This window comes from Clupea harengus, chromosome 10 (assembly GCF_900700415.2).
Source record: "Clupea harengus chromosome 10, Ch_v2.0.2, whole genome shotgun sequence".
NCBI lineage: Eukaryota > Metazoa > Chordata > Actinopteri > Clupeiformes > Clupeidae > Clupea > Clupea harengus.
In genome coordinates this window covers 11,327,211-11,354,725 of record NC_045161.1, presented here as the reverse complement: position 1 = coordinate 11,354,725, position 27,515 = coordinate 11,327,211, and the positions used below count along the sequence as shown (strand labels likewise).

At 41.5% G+C, this 27,515-nt stretch overlaps 1 protein-coding gene across 2 annotated transcripts; it reads right to left on the bottom strand.

Moving 5' to 3' along the window:
- Nucleotides 1-719: 719 nt before the first annotated feature.
- LOC105910743 (protein FAM102B-like) lies at nt 720-27,464 on the bottom strand. 2 transcript variants are annotated; one of them, XM_012839470.3, is made up of 11 exons: nt 26,838-27,464; nt 17,720-17,840; nt 17,575-17,604; nt 17,315-17,431; nt 17,141-17,187; nt 6,442-6,545; nt 5,432-5,527; nt 3,380-3,533; nt 3,083-3,219; nt 2,763-2,832; nt 720-2,535 (listed from the first exon to the last, which is right to left on the bottom strand). In XM_012839470.3, exons 1-11 carry the CDS (start codon nt 26,969-26,971, stop codon nt 2,490-2,492), a joined length of 1,056 nt encoding a protein of 351 aa, XP_012694924.1. In that variant the 5' UTR covers nt 26,972-27,464; the 3' UTR covers nt 720-2,489. The 2 variants fall into 2 exon arrangements, with proteins under 2 accessions (XP_012694924.1, XP_031431224.1); XM_031575364.2 differs by lacking the exon at nt 5,432-5,527.
- Between the last annotated feature and the right edge of the window lie 51 nt (nt 27,465-27,515).

Below are 27,515 nucleotides of genomic sequence, written 5' to 3'. Positions count from 1 at the left end.
TGTTTATGTGTATTGAGGCTAGGATGCCTTATTATTTGTCCATGTTGCAACATAATTTTTGTATTTAGTAAGACCTTGTTTTACTGCCTTATGGGCCTTATTTGAGGAAATAAAAACCTCATCATTCTAACATCTTCTACCTCCTGAGTCCTCCATGAGTTTCCATCTAGCTGTAACCGCGACAGCTATCTCGACCTTTCACAGTCCTACTGTACAGTTTCCTCGTGTCTCTATCCTCGTTATAGTCGGGCAGAGAAAGATCTGGATATCTGCTAGAGGTGTAGATTGACCAAGGACTGTTTTAATTCAACTAAAGAGTACATGGCCTTAAACTGTCCACAGATACCACTCCTTTGACTTGCCTCTTTCTAGAATCTATTGTTCAGATTCATCCCTAAAATAGATGCAAACGCAAGGAGACCAAAGAACAGTCATAGAATAATCAATTTAATCCCCCCTGTAATTCTTCATAAGGATTACAGTGGACATTGGTTTGAGGATGTACAGGTTTTAATGAACAATATGTGGCTGCACTCAGACATACATTTAAGGGTTGCAGCAGGGGGGTCCAGTCAAAAGAGCTGGGTTCAGCGGTCAGAAGCCACACCACAGGAGGGACGACACACCGACATTGGCACAACGCTTCACAGAAGTAATACAGAAAACGTGCGCTAGTAATGCCTCCACAATCTTTCTGTCTGTCGCAAGTGTTTTGATTCCATCCACAAGCATTTCCAGATGACAACACCAGAGGGCACTCACTTTGAGTAGCTTATTTGAAATAATCATGCTTTGTTAGTCTATCTGTGAACGGCATCAATATATATTACACTAGACTGGGGAGATGTTTAACTGTCATATACGTTTTTTGTTCCTGTTTAAGCTGTTTATTTAGGCATTATTATGGCTACATCAACGGTATCATTGTAAAATGTAAACTGAAAGAGTAAACACATTTGAATTCAGATGTAATAATCCCTGCAGCAACAATCTGAAACACTGGGCAGTCTGCATAGTGTCATCGCGCACACAACCTTGTGGTCTAAAAAAAAATGTCTAGGCGAATAACTCAACTTCCAAGAATTAATGCAACTTAAATATCTGCTTTAATAACATTTGGTATTTGAGATTGCTGGGTGCCAACATGATGCTTCTCTTAAGAGCTCTCTGAGGGAGGCTGGTGTGCTTCCCACTATGGTGACTTTCCACACAGGATAGTAAGGCTTGACAGTAAGAATCACGAGCAGACAACAGCAGCACAAGAGTCTAGCTAAACAGGCTATCAAAGCGAATGAACACTTCACTGCTCAGGCCTTGGTTTACAACAGAGGTAGAGCATACGTACATGGTGCACACACACCAGACATTACAAACACACTTCATGAATGAGTTCACAGTTGAGGTTATAAAACACAACACTGATGATACTTGTGCAGATATTAACCGATAATCTTGAGATGTTTACTTGTTATTAACATTAAAATACACAGGAATCTTTTCAGGGGGGGTCGGTACCCCCCCACCCCCCGCCATTGAGATATTAACACCGAGCATTACTTCACAAGTAAACAAGTAAAAATCACTGGTACAGACACTGTACTTTTTTAGTATTGTGTGATATATTGTTTATGATGTCAGAATAATTTGTCTTGTAAAATCCACAAAGACTTCAGAGATTAACTGCCCTGGAATACGCTTCCAGCATGGTCAAAGCTTTCCACTCTAACTGCGAACAAGCACGTCGTTTGAAGAGGAGAAAGGACGCCCAGACCCGCTCCAAACCTGATCGATACTTGGCAACCGTTCAATGGCATCACAGTATCAAGATACATATTACATCCAGCTCCACAGAAATGTAACCGCCACCCCAAGAACTGGACAGCATCACGCCCTTTCCCGAGAGGGGAGTCCAGTTCCCAGATGAAGGAGATTCTGGAACATCATGTCCTCTAAGAGGACCTACTTAGATAACTATCACTATGGGTACCTCCACAGACAGTCCCTCACAAGCAGGCTTACCACAGGCCAGCTGTGCTAGCCCCAGTCACGTTGCTTAATGGTCCTGAGAACCATACACGCACAACAGACACACACATACACACGCACAATGTCCTACTAAACACATCACTTATGGCTTTAGTGAATAGACAGAAGGTTCCTAAGCTTCAGGCTACAGCTTGCTGTTTCTCAACACTCAAAGGATATTTTTAAGCTCTCTATTGGCTTGTTCATTAGTGATATCCTTCCCAAAACTGGCCGGTTCATCGGTACCTTTTTTTTTTTTTTGTCAAAAACCGCCACTAATTTCTTAATTGGTAATGATAATATTGGCTTGTAACCTAGTGTGGTGTTGTGCTGCTGGAATGAAAAGAGATTTAAGCCCCAGTAAACCAGTCCTGGTGTACCCGTCCCATCTACCCCCCCGCCCCTCGTTCAGGACTCAGGTAGGCGCCTCTCCTCTGCCTGGTGCAGCCTGGTGCAGCTTGGCACTAACGCTTCATCACCACCTGCTCGTAGGATCCAGCTCCAACCCGGCTAGAAAAACAAAGAGTGTGTCAGTTAGTCACACTCACCAGGCTCAAAAACACACAATCTGTACAAACAACATGCTTAAAAATAAATACCACTGTGACAAACCCATTACTAACTTTCATACACATCTAAAATCACCAGTAAACAAACAAATGTGGCACATGAATGAGGCTGGATCATGGTAACATCCTCCTCCTACACACACAGACTATTTACACAACAATCCTTACCTGGCAGGTAAGTGATGGCTGCCAAGCGCTGTGCTTCCTCCAGGTCCAACAAACAAACGCAGTCCCTCCTCTGAAACACACACACACACATATATCACAAAAATAGATGGTCTCTAAGACTCAGAATAATTTGATTTGTTACTTCTAGAATACATCTCCAGATTCTGTTTAACTCCACTACCTGAGAATATTATGCAAATATTTGCTTTCTATTATTGCCTTGCTAACTTTATAGTCAAGTTTCTAGTTTCAAATTATCAATACATGATACTATGACTATTGTGTCAGCTGTCTGGTGGACTAGTGGTTGCCATAGTTACCCTCTGTGCTGGAGTCAAGCATGCTGGGAGTGAAGTCCTGACTCTGGAGGATCTTTTCCACCACGTCATCAGCATCTACCCGCGTGGCATCCATCCTCTTCATCTGAGACTCCATGGAATCCTGCTTTACTGGATGCCTGTACATACACACACACACACACATATCACACGCAAAGACATAACTTATACAAAAATGGATGACTTCCATAGCATCCATTTATCTTCAGCTAAGCTACAAAGTATTAGGCTTTTAGCACACACACAAACAGCAGCACACACACAAACAGTAACACACACCTGTTGGCGCCGCGGTCTGGCGTGCCTGGCTGCTGGGCTGGTTCGTTGGGCTCGGGGATGCTGGCGATCCCTGTGGAAGCGCTGCCCACGGAGGTGTTTCTGCGGTGGGAAGTCTCTGACACAGATGAGGAGCGAGAGTGGCCTGTACTGTACCCTTCACACAGATAAAAACACTGTACTGTACTGTAGTAGACCCTACAACTGCAGGCAAAGACATCTGCACTATTACTATTACACACAGTCATGGCAAAATCAGTATACACTACACCAGTGGTTCCCAAACTTTGTACAGTCCCGTACCCCTTCAGACATTTAATCTCCAGCGGCGTACCCCCCCCCCCCCCCCGTTGAAAAAAAAAAATGTCCTTTTCACCTTTTACTTCAATTCCGTTTTAATCCGTTTCGGCTCATTTTGTTCACCCAGAGGTAGAGTTGATGGCTTAAAATGAGTGAATAATATGTGCCACAAGTGACCCAAACCTTCTAAGGTTGTTGTTTGCCAGCCATCAACAGAACAGAAGACAAAAAAAAACATTATTTGCAGGCGATTGGGAAGATGAGCGAATTCATTTGACAGGCTACGGAGGTCTGTGTTGAATAGGGGGGCGTGGCCGGAGCGGAGTTCAGCACAGACGTGACATTTTCTCAGTGGTTTTGTTTTCTAATTAATGCTTGTTCATCGTTGCGATCGTTGTTGTGTTTATAAGAAAGAAATACAGTCTTGCAGGACAAAATACAGGGGAATTTGGGCGATTTTGATGCACAAAATGATGTTTCCGTCTGAAAGTTGCAATTCTGTTTCAAACGGTACATTCTGCGAATTCCATCCGTTTTCTGTTATCGCGGAAATGTTCTCCCCGCGTACCCCCTGAACCACTTCGCGTACCCCCAGTTTGGGAACCGATGCACTACACACAATAATATGTGTGTTGTACACCAGACAGGTTTGTACAATATACTATAACTATACTATACTATCCTATAACACTATAACTTTTGACACCTAGAGATTAAAGATGAGAGATGGTGCTACGGTCAAACATTCACGTACCAACATACATATATTCCAATACACTTACTAGACCAGAGACACACAAACCAAAAACGTTAGTACACGTTTCACGGTGTGAAATAAAGAGCATAGGAGCACAGAGAGAGAGAAAGACAGAGGCACTTTTCCATCATTTCAGTGATTTTAAATGACTGTGGCCTACATTAGAGATTTAGAGCATGATAAATTATTTTACTGGCAAATGAGGTCACCAATAAACAACCCACAGAAAAACAAACATCCCTCCACCCAAACTGACACACACTCAGTAAAACAAGTACTGTGAAAAACAGTGCCTTCCAGAGATGTAGGCACAACACACACATAAACACTCACACACGAAATCAGATTTTCTTTTTAAAGCATACTGTTTTCAAGAGCATGACTTAGCACATCTTCATATCTAAGCTCTTTCAAAGAGTAAATCTTCCTAATCAAATCAGGAAATGGCAGAGAGCTTTCAAAGATGCTCAACACAATATTGAGTAGTGGGCAGGAAACAGACAGATTCAATTAGGGATGCAGTCAGGGAATCATTCAGATGGGTCTGATATTCGATCTGCAAGACAATGTTTCTTTGAAAGCCCTGCACAGCAGACAGAAGGGGCTGCAGTAGGAGTTGGGGACAAGACAAGAGACCTCACACACACACACACACACACACACACACACACACACACACACACACACACACACACACACACACACACACACACACACACACAAAACGCCAATTGTGCTTATGCAGAGTATAGAATTGCACAGTGTGGCAGAGGAAAGAGCAGCACAGCTAAGCGTACAGCAAGCACACAGCCCAGCAACGTCAGCCAGTCGCCCAGACACATCAAGCCAGGCAGAAAACAAGAGCACTTCAACAGACATTACATCAGTGTTAGACAAGGAAGTATTAGACCAGCCAATTGACCCTGTCCTTGTGTGAGCGTGTATGTCTGTATATATATGTGTGTGTGTGTGTGTGTGTGTGTGAGTGAGATCTCTACCTGATACTCTGGACTGCTGACTGGCGTAGCTGGAGGTCCGGGAGTGGCCACAGGCCCCCAGTTCCTCTGGGAGAGAGGCACATCTGCCTGCAGCCTCTGGGACAAGGGAGGGGAGAGCTACAGTCAGCCACCGTGACTGCTGCAACTATATATACTGTATGTGTCTGACAAAATTCACATCCGTATGGATCTCCACACACAAATATAAATGATCATGTATTGAACTTTACTTTACATGTATTTTGTACTTGTATGTGCAACACCAGCATAAAATAGTGATCTATTAGATGTATCTTGTTATATTTTATATCTATTTTATATCTTATACAAATTTAATAAGCCCAGTCTAAACTACTAAAAACAACACATAACCACTGAATTTAAATTTGAATCAAATTTAGAAATTCTATCACTGCATATTTTTTACACCTTTTAAAACATGAGGAATTTTAAATGTAAAACCTTCAAGCCTTAAGACTTCCGGAGGATCACACCCAATATTTAAATGATTCATCCTGAATTACTTTTTGATAATTTAAGTAATTACTTTATTAAATAATAATTAATAAACCAAGGATGTGAAGCAAGCTTGTTTCTTGTGTCAGGAGCAGATTAAGCCGTTTCAGCACTGTATATTAAACCGACCATTTACATCATTCAATATAATCATAGAATGTTTATATGCTCCTTGATCAACTGTCTTTTTACGGATTTTTTTTTTACAAAGCTGTACAGAGGGAGTGGACCATGATGCCTCATCAATGTATTCTAGGTGTGTGTATGTGTTTGTGTCCATTTTGTGTGTCAATCTGGGTGTATGTGACAGAAATGTATGCTGTGACCAAAGGGTTGCTATAGCAGCAAACAGCCTAGTTGAATTATATATTGCAGCAAGATGTCTCAGAGCCCTCCGGAAAAAAAAGACATGAGAGGGGGAGAAGCAGCGAGAGAAACTGGATTATGGTGGTGAGTCACAGCCATGAGGACCACAAACACACACTCACTCTTACCTGTAATGGCCAAGTAAGGTTTCTGTTGGTCGCCTCCTCTCCTCTCCTCTAGGAGTCGCTCTCCATCTCCTTGAACCCCCAATACTGTGCCGGTAGACGGAGGTCTGCAAGGTATAAACACTGCTATAATAATCTATAACCATCAAGGGATGATCTGTTTGCAGTATTATGCAAGGAATTAACGTGGTTTGTGGCTGAAATTTCTATTCATGTACAAATTTGCATAAAACCTTGTAGGGGTGGATTTAATCCCGATTCGCACAGGGTAAAAAGCAAGTAAGGTTGATGGAAAAGGGTTTATTCATATCAAATCTCATTTGTTGCGATTTAATTACATTTCTCCAGAGTTCTTTAATTCGCATGGAAACATGGACAGACTCGCATTTCCTTTAGCCACATTTTCATGAAACCCTTAAGATATGTAAATGAGGTCACAGGGAGGTATGGACCCAGAATGCACTGTCTATAGATTTAGTTGAACTGGATTTCAGTTGTGTATGCTGTCAACATAGATACGACTGCATAAACAGTGTTCCTGTGATATGTACACATATCACAGCATGTCCATGTATATGGTTATGTTGTGCAAATCCATGACTGGGTCAGCCATGATGTGGGCAGAATTGTTTCCAAACAAGTAGTGTACGGTACACATTTTTACTGTGTCCACTTTAGGCTCATTTGTCAAGAGTTGACAGAATGAAAACTGCTCAAGAATAATTACTCTGATACACAAGATACACGTCCCAGTCTTGTGCTTACTGTATCAATGAGAAGACCTTCCCAATCACTAATACTAATTTATTGTGACATTATTTAGCATAAATCAACACAGAACAACCATGATCTATGAAGGATATTTTATTTCCATAGAAGGTAAAAATGGTAGTCAGCATTGCCACTGAGCTCATCAATATGTGGTGCTCTAATATATTCCAGCCCTGCACACAGGGCAGGTGGGGTTCTGCCGAAGCCAATGCTGGACACAGCTGCTATGGAAGCTGTGCTGGCAGGGTAGGACCATCAGTTCCTCTCCATCCACATAGTCACTCATACAGATCCTGCAATCTGTCTGTCTATTAATGTTCTCAGACTCAAACACCCGAGTGCGGAGGCCAGCATTGACACTTGCAGGAAGGGCATTATTTATTTCCAAAATCTCAGACAGCACTTGCTGTGCTAGAAGGAGTACAAGTTCTGCATGAGAAGGACGAAGCACACCAACGAAAATTACATCATCATCAGCTTCATCCATAGCCTCATCATCACTAATCATAACCGCAGGTGTCTCTGCCCTTTCCATAGATGGTAACTGAAAATCTTCAGTGGTTACTGGAATTTCCACACTAGGCCGAGAGGGTGACCTGGCTCTATACTGCACCCCTGTGGGGTCATAAAGGTCATGAGAGGTCCCTGGTTGCGGGGAACTTGTCTCTCTTGACAGAGACGAGGTTCCAGGCCTGGATCTCTTGGATGTTGAGGCTTCATTGTCACAAAGAACAACATCCACTCTCAAAAGAAAGATGGGGTCTGCCCTTAACTGCTCCTCTAAGTCAGTATGGCGACTACGAGAGGGTCCTGGCAGTGAGGAGTCTCCATCCTGGCTTAGCAGGTAGTAGGCGCTGTTTGGCCGAACAGCTGGCCGTTTCCTCTTCCTGCCGCGACGATGCGTTTCCAAACTCATTTTTAGAAAGCAAAGGACGACTAGAAGCAAAATGTCAGAAGAGGAAATGCTGAAATTATTCTGAACTAATCATACTGGCTAAAAAAGAGAAATATCAGTGATTCAGGACTATGTGTGGATGTCAATTACATTATTAAGTGGTAGATAGCTAGCTAGATAGATTACTTTCTCACAGTTTCCTGTGTGTAATATAATTTATGCATGTAAAAAAAGGTCTAATATTCAACTTAATAAAAATAATTCAAATAAATAAATTACCTGTGTTTACAGAAGAAGTACTTTGTTCACACCAAAGGTATTGTACCAAATTTCGATCAAATATTAAGACTGATTATTTGATAGTTAGATAAGGAACGTGTAAAGCAATGTACATCAATGGCATTAGAAAAATGAATGTTAAAGAAATGGGTATCTGTAACTTTAGAATTTTGCCATCTATGGCATGATTACATCACAAAGCGTTTTGCATTCCATGTCCAGTCTTCATATATAAATGGAACCCAAGAGCCTCTGTGATGTATGCATGACATCATACTACAGTGAAATCATGCTGCACAGCATTTCTTATTCTATGATTAACCTTTAAGTTTGGAGTTTGGCAGACAGGACATGGCATACAGCGGGTAAAATAAGTATTGAACACATCACCATTTTTCTCAGTAAATATATTTCCAAAGGTATTCCAAAAGTGCAATTGACATGAAATGTTCACCATACGTTGGTAACAACCCAAGTAATCCAAACATACAAAGAAACCAAAACAAATAAATTCAGAAATTAAGTTATTCGTAATCATGTGAAATGACACCAGAAAAAAGTATTGTAAAAAAGGTAGGTGCAAAAAGGCATGTAACGCCAAGACAACAGCTGAAAATTAGTAATTAGAAAGCAATCCAGCCCCTTGTCATTGCAAATTAATTAGGGCTGTCAAAGTTAACGCGTTAATCTATGAGATTATTGTCGCTGAGATTAGTGCGATAAAACATTTTAATGCAGTTAACGCAACTTTGTTTACTTCCGGTGTTCGTTGACCCCTGACACGAAACTGCCGCGTGCCTGCAGTCAGTTAGATAGGAGAGGCCGAGACGGTAGTTGAAGATGGAGAGCTGAGGGATTGTTGGGCGTAAAGTTTCTGTTTAAGAGGCAAAATGACGGAACAATCGACAAAACTAAAGTTATATGTAGCATTTGTCAAGCTGAATTTAGCTATCACAGAAGCAGCTCGTCTTTAAGTTATCACCTTAATGCAAAGCACCCGACAGAAAGCAGTCCCAGGTTAGATGGTCGCCAACCCACACTCGACGACTTCTCTAGGAAAATAATTAGACCAGTCCGTGAAAAGGTTTAGCTTTAGCAGTTTGGGTTGCCGGTGACTGTCGGCCCATGAACATAGTTAAGGACGGTGGGCTGACTGAGGTGATTCTAATTGCTTCAGGGCACAATTCTTACGATTTACCGTTGAGGGGCACCATTGTGTCTCGCATACATTCCTTGTATGACGGCAAGAGAGCACGAAAAATTCAACTTCTCGAGCAAGCTGCCGGTGTTGCCCTTACTGGTGATCACTGGACGTCAGTCAGCAATGACAATTACCTGGATGTCACAGCTCATTTTATTGACAATGTATGGAAATTGAGATCTTTTGCATTGGAAGTAAAAAAAAAAACAGAGGCGATACATACAGTGGAGAACTGTGCAGAGGAATTCCTCGACGTCTCAAACAGATGGGGGATAAGTGGCAAACTGACCACTTTAGGCACTGATAGTGCCCGTCACATGTTGGCAGCTGCTAGGCTACTTCCATTTCAACATATACCCTGCGCGGCACACAGTCTGTACCTGGCTGGCACTTTATAGGTGTGAGTTATAGGCCTGAGCTCTGTGTGTAGTTTTGTGTTTAAAAAAAAATACAATTAAACAACAGTGTCTAAAATACAAGTCTGAAAGTGATTACTCGTTAATTAATTAGTTAATCTTTTTTAATCTATTGAGAGCCCTAAAATTATATCACCTGGTTCAGTCCCAACTGATGGTCTATAAAATGGTGTCTAATTACCAAGGTGTTACACAAGAAACATCTTATGATAGGTAAAAGCAAATAGCTCTCTTAAGACCTTTGCAACCTTATTGTTGCAAAACATACTGCTGGCATTGGTAAAAGACGCATTTCTAAACTTCTGAAATGTTCCAGTGAGCACTGTTGGGGCCATAATTCGGAAGTGGAATCATTTAAACATAAACTGGCCACGAACAGGTGCTCCTCGCAAGATTTCCGACAGAGGAGTGAAAATAATTAATAGAAGAATTGTCCAAGAGCCAAGGGCCACTTGTGGAGAGCTTCAGAAAGACCTGGAATTAGCAGATACAATTGTTTAAAAGAAAATAATAAGTAATGCACTCAACCGCCATGGCCTGTATGCACGCTCACCACGCAAGACTCTTATTTTGACCCCCAGAAACACCCCTTCCCTCCCATATCTCATGTCATTGTTTATATGTTTATACATTATAAGAGCCGTAGATCTCTGCAAGGACTTTGAAAGAATTCTCTCATGCATCGTGCTATTCGAGTTTATTGTGTGACGTGCTGGAATAAACTTGTTCTTACGCTGAACTACTTTCCCGAGTTCCTGACTATCTGCAAATCTAACTTTGGACCGAGGACGCACGGACAGCAAGGATCTTTCACTGTGAAATACTGGGAGACAATAGTCTGGTCGGATGAGAACTCTTTGGATGCCATAATACACACCATGTTTTTGGAGGACAAATGGCACTGCACATCACCCTAAAAACACCATACCAACAGTCAAGTTCGGAGGTGGGAACATCATGGTGTGGGGCTGCTTTTCAGCATACGGTACTGGCTTGAAGACTGTGGTAGAATGGGCCAAAATCACACCTGAGCAATGCATACGACTAGTTTCTCAATACAGGAGGCGTCTTGAAGCTGTCATTACCAACAAAGGCTTTTGTAAAAAGTATTAAATCAATATCAGTAAGCGTGTTTAATACTTTTTCCCTGTGTCATTTGACATTATTACTAGGGCTGGGCAATTTAACGCGTTATTATCGCGTTAGCGCATCAATTAATTAACGGCGACAATTATTTTATTGCGCGTTAACGCAGGTTTTATTATTTATTGTATTATTGTATAAGTCTGTTGCTCACAGGCTTTTATTTTGTAAAATTCTGCTGCTGACTGCTGCGGAACCGGAAAAGAAAAGAATGGGCGGATAAACGAACATGGAGAAGGGCATAGACATATATACATTGACTGCTTCAGAACAATGCTGCGACGTGCCAACTCGCCGCCATCTTGGGAAGGTAAAGGCTGGACCGTAAACAAACGCAAGTAAACGGTGGAGCTGCGGTGGAGCTGGATAAAAAGCACTATAGCGTTTACATTTCTCAACCGATTTAATTGAGTCGTTTGTATATTCAAGGTGTTTATGATCTACGTGGAGTACCAAACAAAGTTTTGTCTCCATGTTACTTAGAATCTCGATAGTTAGGCTAAAATCGCCATAGACATATACATGTGATAATTGCAAATCATTCAACGAAACAGACAGTGGAGGGAGGCTTCGGCAGACTACGTACAGCAGAGTAACTGCCAGCAGTGAACTTTTTGGTGCTTCACCACACTCTAACATTAATGCCTTGGCAGTGGCAATAAGCTTTAGTTTTGTGTTTGTTTTGATAACATTGTTTAAGTTGAGAATTACACAAAGTATTAATTTTATTTAACTGCTACTATATAAAAATGCTGACGTTAAGTGTTTGCACAACAAATGTTATGGCACTTTAGTTCATATGGCAGTACATTTAAAATAACAGTGTCAAGTTCTAGGAATTGACAAACTGCACTGAAAGTGTTTTCTGGTTTCTCACTCTAACAGGGACATTTGGTACTGGACATAGACTGGTTATGCTGCTCCCTGATGAAAGTAAAATGTTTCTGCTGTTACCTCAGAAATTGCCTGTTTTAATGATATGATTGTGGCTCAGGATTTTTTCGCCAGTTTTTTTCTTTTTCATAACGAACAGGATAACATTAATGCCCTGGCAGTGGCAATGAGCTTTAATTTTGTATTTGCTTTGATAACATTGTTTAAGTTGAGATTTAAACTGAATATTTTATTTAACTGCTACTGTATTAAAATGCTGATGTTAAAAGTGTTTGCACAACAAATGTTATGGCACTTTCGTTCATATGGCAGAACATTTAAAATAAAAGTGCGCTATACACTACTTTTGAATTAATGATTGGATTTTGCGTATACAAATGCGATTAATCGTGATTAATCAGGGAAATCATGCGATTAATCGCGATTAAAACTTGTAATCGTTGCCCAGCCCTAATTATTACACATAACTTAATTTCTGAACTTATTTGTTTTGGTTTCTTTGTATGTATGAATGAATTACTTGGGTTGTTAGCAACATCTTGACATTTCATGTCAAAAGCACCTTTGGAAATATATTTACTGAGAAAAATGGTGACGTGTTCAATACTTATTCCACCCCCTGTATACCTGCTTCTTAATGCAAATATCCAATAAGCCAATCAGGTGACAGCAACTCAATGCATAAAAACATGCAGACATGGTAAAGAGGTTCAGGAGAGTAACTTTGACCATTGAAGTGTTGTTTGTGCCTGACTGCATGGTTTGAATATCTCAGAAACAGCTGATCTCCTGGGAGTTCACAGAAAATGGTGAGAAAAAAACAAAAAAGCATCCAGTGAGCAGCAGTTATGTGGGCGGAAACACTTTATTAATGTGAGAGGTCAGAGGAAAATAGCCAGACTGTTTCAAACTGACAGGAAGGCGACAGTAACTCCGATAACTAAGTGATTTAATGTGGATCTTCTGGAACAATGCCTTATTTTGGCCACCTTCCCATATAGGCCAGTTTTAAGGAGAGGGAATGTACCCCAATACCAGCCACTTGGGTTTGTAGATTTTTCTGGGTGATGGTGGAATCTGGTGACCTCCTTAGTTTGGTAAATATGTAAACGTACGTATTGTTATCCAGGAAATGCTGATGAGCTTCAGAGGAGTTGAATACTTTTACAAGGCCATGTATCCACTATTGCCTGACATACCTTTATAATTAAGCTTAGACACTGAATTCACTCAATTTGACAATCTAAAGCTCTTTAGAGATCCCCATGCACTGAATTTCAAGGTTCAAGGACACTGTATCACACTCTGTAGGACTGTGGGATACATGGTCATACATGACAGACACACGACAGAGACTTTTACTACTCATACTGGAATTCAATTTCCTCATCATCAAGAGCAGAACTGCAGCAAAATCATTTCACCAATCTAGTACAGTATACATTTGTATTATGTGCCCACTTCAGTTATATAGATCACATGATAGCACTATGGTGTCCATTTTCACTGCAATGCTGATGATACACAGCTTTATGCATCCACTAAGCCTACTGCTACTCTACCCCCCAATACCCTCACTGCTCATCTCTATGATATACAGATGCGGATGACAAAAAACTTCCTAAAATTCAACAGTAGTAAAAACTGAGCTACTTCTCATTGGCACTAAATCCAAACTGTCAAAAGCTAATATCTGTTTACTCTCCTTTGCTGATACCACCATACCTGTCTCCAAACAGGTTAAGAGCCTTGGTGTCATCTTTGACAGTACTCTTTCCTTCTCCAGCCATATCAATGTCACTCGAATTGCCTTTTTCCATCTACAAAACACCTCCCTGCTTTAACCCAGCACTCCACGGAAGTTGTTCTGCCCTCTGCTTATTAAGGTCAGCAAATGTATATTGCCTGGAGTAAATTGATGTTTCATGTTGTAGTGTATTGTTGTTATGGACACGCACACAGTATTGTATTAGTTTCTGTTGACGGACGTTTACTTTGACATCATTCAAATGCTCGTCTCGTGGGATAGGGAACAGCTGTGACGGTTAGTAACATAGTTACGCACATAGTAAGCCTCTACTGTGTTAAGCTTTTTCTCACACCCTCGAAAACAATGACTAACTTTTTAGGCTGTTAGCACACTGTTCATTCATAATTCCGTTAAGATACCTTTTAAGTATTTTCCGTTTCTTGTGTATTACAGTTTCCTTCATAAGTTTTCACCTGGCATCAATAAAGGAGCAAGGCACTCGCTACCTGGCTTGTGAAATCAAGTTTGGCTGACTGTACTACGTTAACGCACTGGTTGTGTAAAAACGTAGCGGGAACAGTACAGAAGTACTAGTCAATGCTCTGGTCACATCACATCACATCCCATCTAGCTCTCTAACCTCAGCTGCATTACAATAATTCATCATAATCTTTCCCCCGCCTACACCATAGACCTCCTTCAGACCCACACTCCCTCTCGTTCCTTGGAGTCATCATCAGCAAGTATAATGGCACTACCAGTCATTAATCTCACCACACGGGGTTCAAAGGCCTACTCCTATGCTGCATCCCAACTCTGGAACTCACTTGTCCCTCACATCCACGCACCTGATTCTATTATCCAATTCAAAGGTGCTATCGTCTTTTTCAACTAGCATACGTTCTCTAACATCAGCTACATTTTATTTCATTCTTGTACATATTATTTTATCTTATTGTGTTTTTATTGATGGTTATTGCATGTTTTTTTTTGTATTGCTTTTGTGATGTAAGGTGGCCTAGAGTGTCATGAAAGGCACATTTGAATAAAATATATTATTATTATTATTATTATTATTATTATTATTATTATTATTATCATTATTATTATATTAATTTAGTGTGGCATTATTAAGCATAAAGAAACAAAGAACAGCAGTAATGTATGTAGGATATTTTATTATAATAAAATAAGAGCATACTGGTCATGAAACTCAGCCCATCAACATGTGGTGCTCTAATTTATTCCCGTCCTGCACACGGGGCAGGTGGGGTTCTGCCGAAGCCAATGCTGGACACAGCTGCTGTGGAAGTCGTGCTGGAAGGGTAGGACCATCAGTTCCTCTCCATCCACATAGTCACTCATACAGATCCTGCAATCATCCATGTTGTCAGTATCAAACAGCCGAGTGCGGAGACCAGCATTGATAATTGCAGGAAGGGCATTATTTATTTCCAAAATCTCAGACAGCACTTGCTGTGCTAGAAGGAGTAAAAGTTCTACATGAGGAGGACCAGGCACACCAACGAAAATGACATCATCATCAGCTTTATCCATAGCCTCATCATCACATCATAACTGCAGGTGCGTCTGCCCTTTCCATAGATGGTAACTGAAAATCTTCAGTGGTGACTGGAATTTCCACACTAGGCCGAGAGGGTGACCTGGCCCTATGCTGCACCTCTGTGGGGGCATAAAGGTCACGAGAGGTCCCTGGTTGCGGGGAACTTGTCTCTCTTGACAGAGAGGACGTAGCAATAGGCCTGGATCTCCTGGACGATGTTGAGGCTTCATCGTCACAAAGCACGACATCCACCCTCAAAAGAAAGAGGGGGTCTGCCCTTAACTGCTCCTCTAAGTCAGTATGGCGACTACGAGAGGGTCCTGGCAGTGGGGAGTCTCCATCCTGGCTTAGCAGGTAGTAGGAGCTGTTTGGCCGAACAGATCTGGAGGACCATTTCCTCCTCCTGCCGTGACGGTGCGTTTCCACACTCATTTTTAGAAAGCAAAGGATGACTAGAAAGCAAAATGTCACAAGAGGAAATGCTGAAATTATTCTGAACTAATCATACTGGCTTAAAAAGAGAAATATCAGTGATTCAGGACTATGCGTGGATGTTGGCATGAATTACATTATTAAGTGGTAGATAACTAGTTAGATAGATAACTTTCTCAAAGGCTTCCTGTGAATAATATCATTTGTCAGTGGCTTTCACTTTTGCCATCTTTAAACCAACATGTTGCATGTAAAAAGAGGTCATATATTCAACTAAATAAAAAATAATTCAAATACATAAATTATCTTAGAGTACAGTAAAAGTCCTTTGTTCACACCAAAGGTATTGTATCAAATATTAAGACTGATTATTTGATTATTTGATAGTTGGATAAGGAACTTGTAGAGCAATGTACATCAATGGCATGAATGTTTAAGAAGTGGGTATCTGTAACTTTAGAATTTTGCCATCTTATATCACAAAGCGTTTTGCATTCCATTTAACCATGTCCAGTCTTCATGGAACCCAAGAGCCTCTGTGATGTATACTGCTGATGTATACTGCAGTGTGATAATGCTCCATAGCATTTTTTATTCTATGGCTAACCTTAAAGTTTTGAGTTTGGCAGACAGGACATGGCATTTATACTGTTGCCCCACATACCTTATTAACAGACATACTGAAATAACATCCTCAATTTGATATACTGACAGACAGAACCTCCTCAGAGATCCCCAAGAGATCTCAGAGATCTTAATTTTCAGGTTCAAGGACACTATATGTACACTACACTATGTATGACTACATATCCCACAATGCTTACAGAGACTTGTCCTGCTTATACTACAATCTGGTTCCTTCTGCACTTCCCCCTCACTGTCAGTGAGACTCAAGCTTCTAGAGGGCACTCCTCTGACACAGTGTTCTGCAGCTATACACTGACACACTTACATTCAGTCATGCGTAGAGGAACACTGCTGTGTCAAACCCACACACACACACACACCAGCTTCACACTCTACTTGTCAGTGAATGCGTGTTTCAGTGTGTATGTAAGAGTGAGTGACTGTGTGGGTGGTGTGTGAACCTTCACAGATATAATATGCAAATGGCAGCGAGCTGCTTTATGGCAGAGAGCACAGATTCCTCTCAGGTTGGGGAGAGGATGCAGTTTGCAACAACACCATAGAACATCAGACCCGTTTGCCCACCCGTGATCAATATGTCTGGGTCTTCAAGTTTTAGTTTCAATGACTACAGCAATAGTCCATGTCCATATTATTGTGGTTTAGATTCATTGCAAAATAAAGGCACTGAGCAGTGACTAATAGAGGAAATTATAGAGGCAGAACTCACGTTTTAAAGCAGGGATCTCCAGACATCAACTGTGTGCTGATGATCACCTGAGAGAACACACACACACACACACACACACACACACCAGTTGAATTTGTGTGATAACCCATAACACAGACTCATCAACAGCGCTTGTGTGACCGAGAGAAGACATGTCTGTGTGTGCATGCACACCTTCAGGATGGAGTTGTCCTGGCGAGTGTTTTTGGTGTCATAGCCTTCTAACAGACACCTGCGCTTGGTGCTGCCAGAGCCAGCAAACTCAGCCAGATTCAGATCCGCAAATCCCAGCTGAAGGAGAGAATCAATGGGGGGGGGGGGGGGGGGGGGGGGGGGTGCATTTACCAGTCAGCATTTACAAAACATTCACAAATGGATGTGAAAAGACTGCAACGTCAAACTGCAACAGTAAGAATAAACTCTTCTGCTGGTACCTTTGCATAGGTCTTCCCCCCTTTCAGCTCCTGTGATAGAAAGCCAGACATTAATTAACAGTGATGAAGCACAGAGTAGAGATGAAGTCCTTGTGTGTGTGTGTGTGTGTGTGTGTGTGTGTGTGTGTGTGTGTGTGTATCGCACCTTCCTGACAGACACGCGACAAACACAAGGGTCCAACACTCCTGTACCGGCACTGGCGCTCATTTTACAAGGGAAGGTGAACCTCTTCTTCCAGCGCACACAGTTAGCCTGCACAGTTTCCCTGAAATACACACACACACAGACAGACACAAAGCACAAGTTAGCAGCATGTCTTAGAAAACTTAAATGTACCCCCCCCCCCCACACACACACACACACACACACACACACACACACACACACACAATATCCTGTGTCATTCTCCTGGTGGTATGATATTGCCTTATACTGTAACAGATGTACAAATATATGAAAACCATCTTGAGATGAAAGCATGTCATGTGCATTGTGATCATTCAAGGCTGACCTCGAACACACACACACACACACACACACACACACACACACACACACACACACACACACACACACACACAAAACACATTCTATTGACTGTCACAGTCACAGTCTTACTGCATGAATCAGATAACCCACATTTTTTCATTTTAATTCCATTCCCCATCCAGCAAATCAAACCCTAGCAGGTGATAGCATTGCATCATAAAGACACACACTCACACACACTCACAAACACACACGCACACACCCACACACACACACCCACAAGATAGAGTCTTGTTAAATCGGATTTTCCCGCAGGCTCAGTCATGAGATTAATGAAACGCCGCCACAGTCTAATGAATTAACCAACTCCACGCAAACACACACACATGCGCGCGCACACACACAAACACACCAGATTCACTCCAGCACTCACACACATTCAGGGTGACCATTGGGCAGAGGGTCTGCCCGAGGAAGATCTCACAACAAGTCTCTGACTTTTGAAGAAGTTGCAAGAACTCCTGTTTCCATGGAAACACCATCACCACAGGCTAATCTGAATTTCCACTGGAACATGGGAGCATGACAGAGAGCAAGAGAGCAAAAGTGCAGAGCAAAACACGAGAGTCAGATTGGCATTCAAGTCGTGGGTGTTTGAATTATACAAAGTATACCATCACATGGACCACCTTACATCATATGTATACTACCTTCTTATTCTTCAGGCTACAAGAAATGATAATATATAAATATCATGTGTGTGCGTGTTTTCACAGGAAATGGGTTTTGTGAGTTGCTGCTGGACTGCTAACAAGCTTACGTGTCCCAGCTGACACACTTCTGTCCCTGTTAATGGTGTCATAAAACTCACCAGTTCTGCCTTCAGCACTGATATGGAAATAGTGTAAATCTAATGTAATTTACATGTGCCATTTATTTTGTTAACATCTTCACACTAGTGGACTGTGGGTAACCGTAGGCCACAGGGACTCTGCATGTAAGTGAGGTCACCTGTGCAGTGTGCCCCTGTAAACAAACATGCAGCCACAATGCACTTGTGTATTCCTTCAAAACAGGCATTTGTATTGAACCACCTTTTTGGCCAAACACTAATCATAGTATAAATAGTGGTCTGCTCTGCTTTAGACTACGTTTAATAGTGCCCTCGTGTGATTTAGCCCATATAAGGCAAGGCAAGGCAATTTTATTTATATAGCACAATTCATACACCGTGGTCATTCAATGTGCTTCACATACATGCACAACAATGTGCTTCACATTTAAAAAAAAAAGCAAAAGGTCAGTGCATGATCATAAAAAACAGTAAATTATAGAAAATAAAAGCATGAGAACATTAAGGCATAAAAATAGTAAAATATAGGAAATAAAAAGAATAATAACAATCACTAGTCTACTACAGTAAGCAATAATACTTCAAAGGAACTGTTCATGGCCAGTTAGCAGAAGGCATCTGAGAAAAGTTTGGTCTTTAGTCTAGATTTAAAACTGAAAGTAGTTGGAGCGTTTTTAATGTCTTCTGGAAGTTGGTTACAGAGGTGAACCGCATAGTGGCTGAATGCTGCTTCACCCTGTTTAGTTTGGACAGTGGGTTTTACTAATAGAAATTTATGCTGCGATCTGAGAGATCTGAGTGGTACGTACTGCTGAAACATGTCAGATAGATACTTTGGCCCTATCCCATTAAGTGACTTGAAAACAAGCAGCAGTGCTTTAAAGTCAATCCTGTAACTTACTGGGAGCCAGTGCAGGTATTTCAGTATAGGGGTTATGTGGTCAGTTCTTTTTGTTTTTGTAAGAATTCTGGCTGCTGCATTTTGTATCATTTGAAGCTGTTTAAGGTTTTTTTTGGGAAGGCCTGTGAACAGCCCATTGCAGTAATCAACCCTACTGGAGATAAAGGCATGAATTATTTTTTCCAAGTCATGTTTTGACATAAAACCCCTAAGTTTGGCAATGTTTTTGAGATGGTAGAACGCAGATTTAGTAATTGCTTTCATGTGGCTGTTAAAATTTAGATCACTGTCTAAGAGGACACCAAGATTTCTGACAGTATCCTTTGCTTTAAGTCCTTTTTTGTTAAGAAGGGTGGCAATCTTACATCTTTCCTCCTTTTTACCAAAAACTATTACTTCAGTTTTGTCTTTGTTTAGCTGGAGAAAGTTCTGAGACATCCAGTGGTTAATTTGCTCAATACAATCACAAAGAGATTCAAGGGGACCATAGTCATTAGGTGTCAAAGCTAAGTAAATTTGGGTGTCATCAGCATAGTTATGATAGGAGATCAAATTATTCTTTAAGATTTGTCCAAGAGGGAGCATATAAAGGTTGAATAGAAGTGGACCCAAAATTGACAGGTCAGGGACGTAGGTGTTGAGGTGCAGTTGCCAACTGCAACAAAAAAGCTCCTGTCTAAGTATGATTTCAACCACTTGATAACAACACCTGAGACGCCAACCCAGTGTTCTAGTCGGTGAAGTAATATGTTGTGATCAACAGTGTCAAAGGCTGCACTAAGGTCCAGCAATACTAGGACTGATGCTTTACCTGCATCTGTATTTAGGCGTATGTCATTTATAACTTTAACAAGAGCTGTCTCTGGCACGAAAACCTGACTGAAAGTCATCAAGGCAGTTATTCAGTGTCAAAAATGTGGTTAGCTGATTAAAGACAATTTTTTCAATAATTTTGCCTATGAATGGTAAATTGGATATGGGCCTGTAGTTGTTTAATGTGGAGGCATCCAGGTTATTCTTTTTCAGTAGGGGTTTTACAACAGCTGTTTTCAGGGAGTTAGGAAATGTGCCAGTCTGTAATGATGTATTTATGATTTCAAGCAGATTTGTCGTTATGAGGTGAATGACAGATTTAAAAAAGCTGGTAGGTAGAATATCCAATTCACATGTGGAAGAGTTGAGGTTTTGTACTGTTTTTTCAAGAATTTCAAAGTCAATCAAGCTAAATTCAGACATCAAGTTATGTGCTCCTCTTTTTGTCACTGGTGGTTCGCGGTTTTGAGTGATTTGCGTTTGAGATAATATGTTCAGTCTGATTTTATCAATTTTACATTTGAAAAAAGATGCAAACTCATTGCACTTATTTGTGGAGACAAGCTCGGGTCCTAATTGTGAAGGGGGATTAGTTAACTTTTCAACTGTTGAAAAAAGAACTCTGGCATTGTTCATATTCTTGCTGATGATGTTAGAGAAGAAAGACTGTCTTGCTTTGCATGTTTCAAAGTTATATTTGCGTAGCATCTCTTTGTGTATTTGATAATGGATGAGAAGTTTGGATTTACGCCATTTTCTTTCAGTCTTCCTACACTCTCTCTTTAGGAGTTTGATCGTTGGATTTTGTTTCCATGGTGCTTTCCGCTTTTCAGTGACTCTTGAGTTTAAATGGAGCAATATTATCCATAATGTTAACCATTTTTGAGTTAAAATGATCCATTAAATCGTCTACTGAGTCTGATGGTTGACTCAAGGTTTTAGAAAGTGCCTGTTCAAAGAGAACACCAGTGTGATCATTTATGATTCTCTTTCCTACCATCACACAACTGTTCTGAATTTGTGGGGACATAAATACATCAAAGAAGATGCAGAAATGATCAGATAATGCCAAATCCTTGACAACTATAGTGATGTTAAGACCCTTTGTAATGACAAGGTCAAGTGTATGGCCATGAGAGTGTGTTGGCCCCTGTACATGTTGTGTTAAGTTGAAAGTGTCAATTAGTGTGAGTAGTTCATTGGCATAGTTGTTATCTGAATTATCTACATGCAAATTGAAATCCCCTGATATAATGAGAGTCAAATTCTAATTATAACTATTACTATTACTTATATTACTAAATATAAGGGCAGAGTGATGTATCTGAGTAGATTCATGAATGAACAGGTGTGTGAGCGTGTGCTCGTGAGATGGCAGAAGTGCGAGAGGAAATGTGTTGAGGATGTGAGGAGGGAATGTGTGAGCAGGTAGACGAGACTGTGTGGGTGGGTGTGACTGAGATGGAGGGTATTTACTGCTCACTTCAGTCTCAGATTAATCTGGTCTTCCCCAAGTCTATTAAAGGAATCTAGTTTCACACAGCCCATATGAAATCTGCCTCCAGGCCCCTTGGCTGACAAGGAACCAGTCATTTGTGTTGAAATCCATTGGACAATACGGCTGGACCATCTCAATTAAGTGAACTGCGGACCCTCTCAGTAACCAACAATAATGCATTTCTGATATGCACATCAACCTCCTAATGTCAAATATCCAAAATATTTATAAAGGCTCGAGTCTTACACACAAGAGTTTTTAATTTGAATTAAATTCTACTCTGGTTGCTAAAGCAGTTCTTATACAAACTACAAAGACACAAACATCTCAGACAGACACTCACACTGACTCATCCAGCCTAGGGGCTGGGACAGACTAGAGTATTTGTCTAAAAACCATTTAAAATGAAACTCCAGACTTCTCTCTTGCGTCATCGTGACTGAGCTCCCTCCCACGGCAGCATTACTGGCAGGCACATGCAGTGGACGCCTGTGGTCGTGGGAGGTTGGTAGGGCCATATGAGATCCATTTAATTTTCTGCCAAATTCTGATATGTTCCGGTGTTTTTTTCTAGATTCGGCTTTGTCATCAAATCATATGTCCAATCACAAAATGTACTCAGGACATACACACACTGTTTTATCTGTGTAGGTGATAGACCTGTTGTAATAGGGAAGGGAGTGTAGGGTTGCAATGCTAGAACAACCCCGAAAACTACAAACACAGTTTCATTTACTATCATTTTAAATATTTTTTTTTGGAATGAAAAAATTGCAAACTTATTTAAAGGGAGATTAACCGGAGATGAACCGGAGTAACCGGTTTCCGATTACAAGACTTATACTGAGTCAATAAGCCGCTTGTGCTATGATAATAGTCTACATAGACATCCCAAACTGTTATTTGCGTGATTCCTGTCCTCATTCCTCCAGCTTATTCCCTGGAAATCATTCCAAGACAGACATCGCGAAGGACGTCTGACTGTGTTAAATGCTCTCAGAGGAATTGAGAAACAAGGAGAGTAATGAAGCAATTTCAATCGGAATGCATGACATACGGCCAAAGGTGGAAATTCACCTCTCCCTTCTTCACATCAGCCTACAATTCAAAATAACATTTTAAACATTTTCATGTGCTTGAATGGTCATCATCTATACCAACTTTAATGAAATATAGATAATTCTGTTGCTTACAGGATCCTGTTTTAAAAAAAAATAAAAAATAAAAAAATAAAAACTTCCATTCATGACAACAGCAAAATACCAGAGCAGAATTCTACATGCTTTAGTGAATTTGAACAGCTGTAGGATGGTAGGCCTTCTATCAAGATCAATACTGTCACAGACTAATTCAATTCAATGTTTGGTTAAAACAATTGAAGCATTTCCTTCTTAACATGCTGTTTTGTATATGAATAATACTTCCTGATGTGCAATCGTGTCTTTCTTTTGCACTATAATAACTTGTTTTCTTACTGTCCTTGATTCCTCCATCCTCGTTGCATTCCTTCCTTGTTTCCTTCACACTTTTATTCGAGGGAGGGGCCAGTGTGTAAAAAGTGAGGAAGGGAGAATGTCATTTGCCTTATTTGTCAATCACCCCTTGTAGCTACATCCTCAGGGTGATTCATATTTATCTTGTCTTTCAGTACACTGAAAGAGGCATCACAGTGGGGGTTTGAGCTTAATTGCTGATCGCTAAAATTTCCTCAAGCACGTGTGGGGAAGATCCTTCCATTTCTCACCTTATCATCGTCACAGAGGACCGTTATAACCCAGTGAGGGGTCCTCAGCAGTGATGGGTGGTAGGACATCTGTACTGCCCAAGGATATAGGATATGGGCTTCAATCAGTCACTAGAGGCTGTGACTGCACCTACTACAGAGATCTGCGGGCTTCCGCTTCTCTGCTGAAGCATCTGTGCATCTCTGCTTCGCTGCATCCCACACTGGGTCATGCGACTCACAGTGAAGGCACTTTATACACCCCACTAGTCCTCATGTAACCTCTCGGTGACCTGACCCCCGAGACAAGAAAGCTCCCCTTCCCCCTTGCACTGGGAAGGGCATCCAGTGAGAGGGAAAGTGCAATCATCATAATGTCATCCAAACACACCATGCTACTATATAGGGATGAAAAACCGAATCGTCACAGATAATCAACATCCAGGACGGGAGAAGATAAAAAAAAGAAATAAATAAAGTGCAGCTCACACTATGTAGGCTACCCGTTGCCATGGTGAACCCGGGCGAGCAATGAGCAGAGTGAAAATTGTGGATTCTCCCTCCCGCTCACTCATGCACAGTGCAAAGAGCTTACACACACACACAGTCTGCGTTTACAGGTCATTTACCAAAGAGCATCATCTGCTGTTTTCCCTTGAAGAAAACCATTTAGACTGAGCTGAGAGTGACAAAGAGAGAGTCAGGGGGGGCTGGAAACAGCAGTGAGAGACAGAGTTCTCTCTGTGGTTCTGTCACAAGCGCCCCACTGTTGGTGGACCTTGGGACAGATGTCATCCAGCTGGTGGTGACATGAATCACAGCCTCTCTCTCTGGACCAGCACCTTCAAACCACATGACCCAATAATCCTCACCAGACGCACTGCGGATATGACAAGTACCACCACTTTTGACTCTCTGTGTGTGTGTGAACAGCAAACACTTGTGCATGAGTGCAAAATCTGGGTAAGATAAATGGCTGAAAGCAAGTCCACTCTAGTGTCAAGTCACTGTCTTCAGCTATGGGTGAGCACAGACGTCCCCAGTCATCACTAGCCTAACGCAGTATGCATTCTGTTTCCACGGCAACACTATATTTAGAGCTTTGAAAGCAGAGTCGCCCCCACAAATAACACACACACACACACACACACACACCAAGCCCCAAAAGAGTGATCTGAAAATATCCCACACCGTGAGCATCACAGCAGACTGCAGACCCTGTACAGTGGTCTCTGAAGTGGCCAAGGGTCAACTGTGATCTCCAGCTGGGTCATTCAACATTGGAGTACCAGAGCACAGTGCCCTTTAAAGGTCATGGACTATCACAGTCTGCAGGTCTCCAGTTGTGTGCTCAGGGCAAAAACAAATGGCTCTATCAGTAAAGCTCAGCAAAGACAAGTGAAATAGGAGAACACAAGTCCCCTGGCACATCTTGTCACCAGACCAGAGTGAGTCCTCCTTTCCAATCAATGAATGTAAATTGACCATTTCCTAAATTTGTATACCTGCCGATGAAACACATTAAGTAAGGATTATACATTGAGGAACCTAGTACATATAAATTGGAAATTCACGACTATACTTAAAGACAGCCAGAAAACAGAGCCAGAAACTCCTCTATGGCAGACCGCAGGACATGCTCATGGTGAAATCACTGTTCACTGATGAAATCCCCATCAGAGGACTCTGGGAATCTCATTTCACAACCATGGTAACGCGCCCTATTATGACATCATCCTCCTCCTGCTCCGGCAGCAAACCTCAAGGAGTATCCCATTAACTCATCATTAAAGTATTACAGTGCATCTGAGCGGGCGGACGCATCAGGGTGCATGTTTAATTATGACTGTGTATGTCCCACAGTGAGCGCTTTCTCTAGTTTCACTTCCGTGCTGTTCTACTGTACAGCAGTCTCCCGGCTTGCACAGGTGTCTGTGGTTGGTGTCTGAGGTTGGTGTGTGTGTGTGTGTGTGTGTGTGTGTGTGTGTGCTACTAATGTCTGAGACCCCTTCAAAGCTGCATGAGATCATTCTGACGGAGAGAGCCTCCATTTTATACTGTTCAAACTCTCACACATGCACTAGAGAGCATGTTGGGGCCGCAGTGGATAAGACCTTCAACGCACTTCACTTCCCTGACAAACTGGGAAGTTTTCTGCTTACTCACTGTGACTGGAACCCTATAAAGCAGAGTCCAGATCGCCAATAAAACAGCATTAGAGTTGAGCAAGCTTGGGGAATATTAAATCATAAATATGTATGACATTGGGAGCTGGTGAGTCTGACTCAAAACAGAAACACACACACACAGTGTCCTAACTTTATACCAGCACAGATCTAAATCAATGTATTGGCAGCTCATGGATAAAATTAAAACAGGTCATTATAATCCTTGTATCTGAGCCCCGCCACATAAACAAATATGAAAGAGGTTCACCACTAGTATTCAAGTTCACCCCAAATATTGGCGCTTTGACGAGTGCACCATGCTTTGCTGTGTCTCCCTCGCTGTCTACATTGAGAGCAAGGAGAGGCCATACGAGCCAATGTGTTCCGTGAGGGGGCGTGACCCTGTCTGATAACCTAGTGCCTACCTATACCTTTCCACCATAAAAGAAAAATTGAATAACGGACCAGAAAATTACCATTTGTTTAAATTGTACATCACTGGCCAATTAACCACCTTATCAACACCCACATTTTCGTAGGTTATAATATACGTTTGAGAAAGTGTACCGTTCAAATAACGATTAACACTAAAAGGTCTGAGAGGTGTCACATAAAAAGCTGCAAATTATTTACTCTGTCAATCTGCCCTCAGATAGAATACTGACAGCTGATGATTAAAAAAAGCAGCCGATTTTCAACTCCTCCGTTTTTTGATCGACTGAATCGTGCACAATTCCTTAAAATAACTTAACATATTGATTTAAGTTCATTGTGCAAACTCGTTGTAGATTACCAGCACCAAAATGCAAAATCTCACCGTGAGGATTCCTCGGAGAAGCCGCCGTCCAGCAGTCGGACTTTACAGAACAGGACACCGTTGACGAAGGGAACGGAGGACAGCTCGTCCAGCTCAAAGTCCACTTTGAACTTGAATTTCTTTTTCTTCATCATGATTTTGGGCCTACTGTTCTTCCGCTATCGATACGAATCCTTCTGATTGCAATTCAGTGGTGCGGCGCCAAAAATCTTCACCGAACCATCGCTGCTACATTCTGATAAGGACGGATGATGCTGCGTGGCTAGTCAACTAGCCTAGTTAGCTAACAACTGCTGGCATCTCACACAAGTTTCCTCTCATTGCTTGCAACCATTTAAAACAGTATTATGGACATCACATGTTACCCTTGGTGACCGAGAATCCAGCTCTAACCTTAATCGTGTGGTCATCAGTTCCAAAAATGTAAACCTGTCTATATTCCTTTTCACGAATTATGCGATGTAGCTAACGTTACTACGTGAGAGCTCAACCCATGCTCCCCCACTCTTTACAGCGACGCACTGTCTATGTGTACAAAATGAACTGTCTTGATGAACATTTCAAAACTAGTGGCCACAAGGAGAAATGCAAGTAGACTTTGGCTGCGTTGGCTAAGGTCGGTTTCGAAGCGTAGATTTTTTGCAATGCCAACAGGATCATATTTTCTTCGTTCATGTA

Excerpts from the sequence above, each read along its gene's own strand:
- LOC105910743 (XM_012839470.3), bottom strand. The coding sequence starts at position 26,971 with ATGATGAAGAAAAAGAAATTCAAGTTCAAAGTGGACTTTGAGCTGGAC. Across the intron at positions 17,841-26,837 it reads TTCTCCGAGGAATCCTCACG|GGAAACTGTGCAGGCTAACT; the intron begins GTGAGATTTTGC and ends TGTGTATTTCAG. Across the intron at positions 6,546-17,140 it reads GGAGATCCCTGCTTTAAAAC|ACCTCCGTCTACCGGCACAG; the intron begins GTGAGTTCTGCC and ends TATACCTTGCAG.